Below are 8381 nucleotides of genomic sequence, written 5' to 3'. Positions count from 1 at the left end.
GAAGCGATCCAATGGCTCCAGGCAAAGCTTTAGCGACTTGTTCTGCTAAACGCCCTAGAAGTCTTGCGAGAGCCTTTAACTTGTTTTTAACCCACTCTTGACCTTTATGTGGTTTAGGAGAACCACTTGGAACACCACTACCTCCACCTCCTGTTAAAGACAAGACTAAGGTGGAAATAATGGTGCCAAGGGCTGTGATGGCTGCCGTAATGGTTAAACCGTGTTCTCTGAATATGTTTTTTTGACTTTCTCTTTGAGACTTATATCATCTTCGCAAAAGTCGTAAAGCGTATCACGAATGCGAGCGATCTGGCTAGAAAGTTGTTTTTGAGTTTGACTCGAAATTTCAAGTCTGACTTTTCGCTCTTGTTGAAGCTCTTTTAAACGTGCTTTTAGTTCTAGTTTTTCTTGAGGGTCTTGAGCATTTTTGAGTTCATCTTTTGTGCCTTTAATTTGTTCATCAATTTCTGTCAATTTTGAAGCGTTGTTAACAAGTTCACCTTTGAATCTTGTTAATGCTTTGTCAAGGCCTAGCATTTCTCGCATTTCAAGATCGGTATTGGTAGCTATATCACGAGAGAGAGTTTTCACGGTCTCAATGATTTGTTCACTAGTCATGGTTTGCATTTCAATCATAGTAGGAGTGTCGTCGAGAATTTTAGATACTGCGAGTATAGTTTGTTCCGATGGATTTATGATCGTATTAATTGTTTTTTGAGATCTGAATTCACCATTGTTTTTAGTGAGAGAATATTCCTTACTGTTTTTGATGAAATAGAGCTGATTCCGCCCTTTTTCGTTTTTGATTGTAAATTTATCATCTAGATAAAGTTCAGCGCTGTTGTCAAATTCCCATTTCATGTGTTTGTACAAGTCGCTTATCTTAGATCTTTTTATTTGACGTCGTTGATTTTCAATTGACGGGTGATTTTCAGTTGGTTCGTCGTCGTAAGTATAGGGCGTTGAAGAACGGGTAGGATCAGTAAAAGTAGTTGTCTCTTCGTCATTATATGCTTCGTTTTCATATACATAATCTTCATCATCGTTATTTTTTGTTTCCATTGGAATATTTTCTTCGATTGTTGGTTCAAACATGTTTCTTTTTATCTTATAATAAAGATGCTTGCAAGATACGGAAATAAAATGATTGACGAAGATATCAACAGAGAAAGATATAACAACGAAAATTTTAGGCAGCCTGCTAATTTTGATCATAATGTAAATCCTGTATATGGAGAGGATATCGATCCAAACAGAAGCTCGCGAATCATTCGAGCACAACATTTTAAGCGTCAACACACGTGGTAAACACGATTACTCCAAATTCTGTCAAACCTGGGTCTACTCTAATCGTTGAAATGCCAAAACTTGGAAAGAATGACATGATCGTACCAGGAAGCACTTTTCTTAGTTTTAACATGGAGATTAGTGGCACGAAAGACGTCAAAAGAAGTATAGTTCCAAATTTAGGTCGAAAAATTATTAAAAAAATAGGGATCAAATTTGAAGGCAAACCTGAGAGAGAAATTGACGAATACGATGAAATCATGACATATATGGACTTGTGGTTATCAAAAAAGGAAAAAGCACGACGGGTTTTTCAGGGAATCCAAACTGAGGATGGATTGAAACATAGAGTTAAATCCAACGGTGCGAGTGGAGATGCAGGGGAGCAGGCTATTGGTAAAACGTTGGGGAAAAGGTTTAGAATTCCATTTGATTTCTTCGAGTTGCTCAACGATGTCACTCCGTTTTCACAATATCATTTGAGAGAAAAGCTTCAATTTGAGTTCACATTTAACGATGCCAAGTCAGTCATTTTAGGGAGCACGGATGCACTTGCATTATCAAATGAGCGTGATTATGATTATATAGCCAATGACATCAAGCTGGAATATGATATCATCACTGATGAATATTTGAGTCAGTCAGTCATGGCAAAGTATAGTCGAATGATTGTGCCTGTCAGACACATTATGAGATATACAACAAAAACAATCAAGAAAACTGACACCATTGTCAATTTACCGGTAAATATCGATGTGGATAGATTGTCATATATCTTAATTTTGGCTATTGATCCCGATGATAGGAAAGAGTTTAGGCGAAACGACACCTTTAAAAATCTGGACGTGACCAAAGTCAAAGTGCAATATTCAGGTCATCCAAATCAGTTGTATTCAGGAGATTTGTTAACTGAAAACTCATACGATCAAATATTAAAGCTTTTTGATAGCAACGGGGTAACAATGGGCGAATTTTTAACAACCAAATATTCACTTTGCCTAGATTTTAGGCCAAGTACAGACTTTAAGCTACACGGAAATGGATTGAAGTTAAACGATGAATTAAAGATTGAAATCAATCGCGTTGGCGCTGGCACTGGAAATCTTAATTTGCATGTTTTCCTATTGAAAGACGGCCACTTGAATATTCACGAAAACGGTTTTAGAAATATCTTGGTTTAAATTTGGCCTGCTTGTATGCTTATATTTTGAATAAGCATGGATAAGTAACCTTTAAAAATTTTGAAAAAATTATTTTTTCAAAAATAAATGAGTTATGTAAAACAGCCACATACAGCTATATTTAGCGGTCCCACAAGCTGTGGAAAAACGCAAAAAGTTCTCGATCTGATCGAAAAAGAATATCAGCATCACTTTGAAAACATCGTCATCCTCTGTCCGACAATTCGGTGGAACAAAACCTATCTTGAAAGGTCGTGGATATGGAAGGATAATTACGTTTTTGTGTTTGAACCAAAAACAAATCTTTTTGAGTTGATTGAAAAATTATCCAAGTTATTTGCAAACGAGGAAACACTGTTTATCATAGATGATATGATAGCTGACGAAACGTTGGATAAAAAGCGTCAACCGTTGCTTGAACTGGCTATCTCAGGAAGACATAAAATGCATAGCCTCTGGCTTCTTACTCAAAGTTACACAGCAATCCCTAAAAATTTACGACGTCAAAAAAAGCAGCTTTTTGTCTGGTATCCTAGCGAAAAATCAGACATGAAAATGATGGATGAAGAAACAAATTTGATGAGCTCTGAAGATTTGAATAAAGTCAAAGAGCAGCTCAAACGTGAAAAACATGCCTGTCTATATGTCAAGCTGGAACATCCGAGAATGTTCAAAGTTCTCTCTTAAAATAAATGGATAAGGAAAACCAAGAAATACAAGTTGTAACTAAGAAAAAAAGTGAAGGTCGAGTTAAAGCTGGCAAACAACTTGCAGAATGGAATCGTAAGAACAAGGGAAACTTGCTTAAGAACAAGACTCAAGATAATCCAAGTGAAAAATCAAGTGATGAAAAAGCTCCAAGTTACCTATCAAGTAAACATTACTATTATAGCGGAGCAGGAATCGTTTTAGTCGCAGGAATAGCAATATTATATTTCTGGAACAATAAAACCATCCCTGAAAAAACTCTCCGCCTCCTACCCCACCGACAAAACCCAAAATTTCTGACGACGACGATTTTTTTAAGATGAATTAGTTCGTTAAATATCTTATAATAAACATGTCTTCTAAGATTGATAAAAAAGAAATCATGCAAAATTTAGGTGTCGGGGTAGTTATCGCTGGTTTAAAGATTGGATTTGATTATATCAGCGGTAAAAAAGTGACTTTTCGGAGTTTTGGAGAAATACTTGGTATTGCAGCAGCTGGAGATTTGATAAACGATCAAGTTAAGGATAAAAGCTGGTATCCCTTTAAGCCATGAAATACCGCTTAAATAAGAAACACAAAAACTTTTTATTTTGAAAAAAATTGAAAATATTTTTTTCAAAATATGTCATATTTTTGCGAAATCAAATGAGTTGAGATCAAACAACGAGCAAGCTGTTATTTTTAAGATGGAAATTCATCTTAAAAACTTTTTTTATAAGCCAGAAATTTGGGATGTAAAGGACAAGTTATCACCAAGCAGCAAAATATTTTTTCAAAATTTCAAAATGAATTTTTTGAGGATACTTATTCCCGCTTATTTGAAATATAAGCACTTAAGCAAAAATTTACAAATGGTCAAAATGAACTAAGATAAATGGCAAGCATTGCAATAATGGCAGGAGGAGCGCTAGTTAACGCGCTAGCCTTCTCTGGAACTAATTTTTTATTTAGTCAATTTGGAAATCATGGAGAAGAAATGAAGCGTCACAATCTCGCTATGGAACAGTTTACTCGAGATCGTGAAGAATATTCACAGAGACGTCAAAAAAGGTTTGACTATATCAACAAAACGTTACGTCAACAGAAACATGCCGAGCAAACATTTTCTGACCTTGATAAAGCTGGAAAATTGTACTATGAAGTAACTGGAAATAGACTTTCACCTTTGAAAGAGCCCAAATTTAGCGACTATTATAATCCGTCTACAAAACAAAAAAATGGTGAGCTCGCCTTTGTCGCAATCGGAATGGGAACTATCGCTCTCAGTGTTTTAGCTTACAAAGTCATTGGAAAGAGACAAAAATCATGAAAAGTGAAAATAAATGTTTAAATGAGTTTATAAACTCACTTAAAGCTATTTAATCAAGCGTCTTGCAACTCTATCAATCTTTGATGTGTATAATTTTCACCTAATTTGAAATGTCTAACTCTAGCAGGATTTGCAACGATACAACCACGCTCTCTCAACCAGTTGTAGTAGACGATCGCATTTGGAGTTTCGGCTAACACAATTATCTGACCGTTAGGATAATCCGTCAGTTTGTTTTGAATTTTTTGAGCAACATAGCCTTGCTGTCCACATATAGCTATGTACGGATAAGAGTCGCCGTTATTCTTTTGGATGACTACGATACCATTGTTGCGTGTTTCATTATCGAGATAAGGCACAGATCGTTGAGCAACAAGGGCTTGGAGCTCAAGATTATCTTGCTCCAGAGCTACAACGTTTTGTTCTGCATTAGTTAAGTCGTCGTTGAGAAGGGCGAGTTGGCCGTCTTTTTCTTCAATCTTTTGATGTAAAAGCTGATTTCGAATTTTCGGGAACAACTCGTTGCAACAATAGCTCCTAAATTCTTTTGCCTTAGGCTGTTGGCTTTTAAAGAGTAGCTCATACATTCCTTCTTCGTTGATGTAATATTCGTCTGGTTGGCTGTTTTTTGGCCATCCAAAAGGACGCGCTGCCGCTACGCACCCTTCGAGTTCGTACCTATGGCGCTTATTTTCAGTACTGACGTGCCTCTTTAACGCGTCTCTAGTTCGACCTTTTTTGTAGTCTAGAACATCTGACACTTCGTACGCACGAGTCCAAACTTTGTCATCAATAGTGACAGTAAAAAGTGAGGTTTCATAAAATTTGAATGAGGTAATAGACATCTTTATTCACATTTTCTAAGTCTAACTTGCAAAGCTTTAGGTCAAATAAATCATACAACTTATTTTACCATTTAAACACTCGTTTCAACAACAGCTAATGCTTTTTTAAGGGTCACTACTTTGAGCATCTACCCTGAAATAAATGAATCTGAATGTTAATAAACCAGAGCTCATAAAAATGTGTTTGGAATTCGTTGGATATCCAAATCACAAAGCTAAAGCGGCTGAAATCGCGCAAATCAGAAAAATGAAACCGAACGATCTCAGAAAAAAACTAATTGAACTAGAAAAAGAGGCTAAATTTATCGAGGAAAACAAATGTGACGCGTGTTTAAAAGAACAATTTATTCAGCAAAAAATTGACGAGCAAACCTATAACGAAAGACTCTTAGCTAGTGTAACACGAAAATTGGTATGTTATTATTGTCAGCACTCAGACCTTACAGTAGATGGAGATCAAACTTTTTGTGTAAAATGTGGAGTATTACAAAATCCATCTGTTTCGTACGACAAATATCCGCATTAAAAATATAGTAAATCTTTTTGTATGATCTTAATAAATCATACAAAAATCTGAGCAGCTTTAGGCTTTTTGGTGTTCTTCTATGACTTTTTTTAACGCCTTTTAATGTCAGCCATGGTAAGTTTCCACGGCTCTAGGCTTTTTAGATCTTACAACAACTTCTAAAGCATGGTCCCTAAGTGTATACGAACGCGTCGTGGTGGATTTTTTACCACTCCGCGGATGCCAATCGGAGTCTGGCGCTAAGTCCCCCGCCCAGACAAAAAATTCAGATCGAGAGGAATTGTCGCTTTGTTTTAAAATGCCTAAACTCATTTAGTCACCACTCTTTCACTCGTTCAGGAGGTAATTCAGTATCTTCAGGTATTAACATCAATTCCTCTCGTACAAAAGCTCTTTCAGGCCCGTCTGCAAGAATAATACAAAACTCGCTGACCAGAATTTTCTATAACTCGATCTAACCTAAACGTTTTCTTGACCAGTTATTATCAGTTGCACGCCTTTGGTATCGCGCTATTTTCCTCTCCAGGCTCAAGCAAATGTCGATAGAAACCATCAACAGAAGCAACATCTTCCGGGTCATACGGCTTTATTTTCAACTCTACATTCTCTAACTTAATAGCTTGGCTAGGTGTCATTTTAGTGCGATCAAGCTTCCTATTGTTCAATTTTGTCACACATTTTGTAAATATTTCACCCAATTTCGAATCGGTCTCACTTTGCAACGCTTGTGCGTCTTGAGGTTTTAAACAGCATCATAGCTAATAGCTATTAAAATTTTCTACAAAAGCGGTAAAACTGTGATGATATTTTGTAAACACACTTTTCACAGGAACGTTGTGCGCCTTTCATCAGCTTTAAAACTTCACCCTTAAACTCGTTTCCTGAGTCGACATGGAGTCTTCTGGATTTTCAACGGTCCCTTTCTATAAATGTCTTTAAACATTCCGCGTCCGTTCCTTCGCCTTTTTCGTGCGTAAAGGTCTACTCGCTGCATATCCTGAAGCGATGTCAATGACATTTAAAGCGTATTTATACGTATTTTGATATACCTTGTCATGAGGTAAATATAACAAGTCAGCCTGGTGAATTTTGTTTGGTTTCGTTACGTAAAAATGGGCATACTTTATCTTTTTAGGCCTGGGTAATGTATTTGCCAAAGAGCTTGCATTGCCAGCCAAAGTCTCACATTTTTAAGGAAAGTCCAGACTCTTTTTTTAACATTTTTTCAGCTTTTCTACCTATCCATAATTTTCTGTCTGATAGTAGATCTCGCTTAGTTTCTCATCAGTATTCATTTATTATAGAGATTTTTTGTGTATATTTTTTATACACAAAAAAAAAATACCAGTTCTCAAAACAGTTTTCGATAGCCCATACTTTTTCGCGGTAATTTTCATATATGCAGCCTCTGCAAATCATATCCACGCATTCATTCTGTCAATACAGTCTTTTTATATCCCTATTTTTTCGCGGTAAATTTATATAATATTTCATATATGCAGCCTCTGCAAATCAATCCACACCTTCAAGTTCTGTAATACCTTGAAATTCCCACTCATCATGTGGATTAATCGTAAATCCAAAAAATCTATCTCCGCAATGATCACACGTATAAATTTCATTATCAGTCATCGTCATGTTTATTCTCAATTTTATCCTCAACTAACATCACTTTTCAGTTTTTGCAAAACCTTCAACATGATTCGCTGTATGTGCTGCGATCAAAACAGGAGTTAAATATCGACCAAACGTTCCAAACAAGCCAAAGCCCCTACATCCGCCATACTTTCTTTTATAATGGGATCCTCGTCAATATCTTTGCGAAGCTGATCTACATTGTTTATTAGTAAAAATTTAGAAACACTCTTCGAATACAAATTTATAGCGTGAGCAGAGACGGCTTTTCCTGTTTTCTCCGCCTTGTGTTGTTGAATATTTTGATGATACTTATTGTGTAAGTTTTCTATTATCGAGTCTGAAGCTTTTCGAATTCTTGGTATAGTCCACGGTGTCTTTCCAGGAAGTTTATTAGCTTTACCTTGATTATAAGTTGAATTAAAAAAATCTCGCTTATTATTAGAAACTGGGACCTCTTCAGAATTATCATTTTCAACACATAAAATTTCATCAATATCACTCATGATCTTTATTATATTGCGAAATCGATAAAAAAAAAAATTACAAAATTGTTAAGTATAAGGGAAAAATTAAACATAACTCTAATATCATTTTTTATTTAAATAGACAAAACTCGAGTCGTCACCCGAGAACCCAGTGGTTTTTGTAGAGACCAGCTTATCATGCTATTTTATACCCAGACTTCAACTGTCAATCTCTGTCGGTGAGATCAGCTTTTGCCTTTATACCCAGTTGGTCTGTCAGTCTCCCAAGCGTTGTCGATGGCGCCATCTTCAACTTTCCGACACTTGACCGCTCATTTTTGAGTTTTGATGTGTACTCTTCACATTCTTGAATCAGCAGTTGTTTTTGAGTTTTGATGTGAACTCTTACACAATCTCCGT

General features: G+C 36.1%; 1 protein-coding gene across 1 annotated transcript; it reads right to left on the bottom strand.

Annotated features, from left to right (window-relative positions):
* Positions 1-213: 213 nt before the first annotated feature.
* LOC136814731 (tropomyosin-2-like) lies at positions 214-1095 on the bottom strand. The gene has a single exon (XM_067071151.1). The coding sequence runs from the start codon at positions 1093-1095 to the stop codon at positions 214-216; it is 882 nt and encodes a 293-aa protein (XP_066927252.1).
* Between the last annotated feature and the right edge of the window lie 7286 nt (positions 1096-8381).

The sequence above is a fragment of the Clytia hemisphaerica genome, unplaced genomic scaffold (genome assembly GCF_902728285.1).
Source record: "Clytia hemisphaerica strain Z4C2 unplaced genomic scaffold, Clytia hemisphaerica genome assembly, whole genome shotgun sequence".
NCBI lineage: Eukaryota > Metazoa > Cnidaria > Hydrozoa > Leptothecata > Clytiidae > Clytia > Clytia hemisphaerica.
The sequence above is the reverse complement of the archived record's forward strand: the minus strand, read 5'-3'. Positions and strand labels throughout refer to the sequence as shown.

Coding starts and splice junctions, on each gene's coding strand:
- LOC136814731 (XM_067071151.1), bottom strand. CDS start 1,095: ATGTTTGAACCAACAATCGAAGAAAATATTCCAATGGAAACAAAAAAT.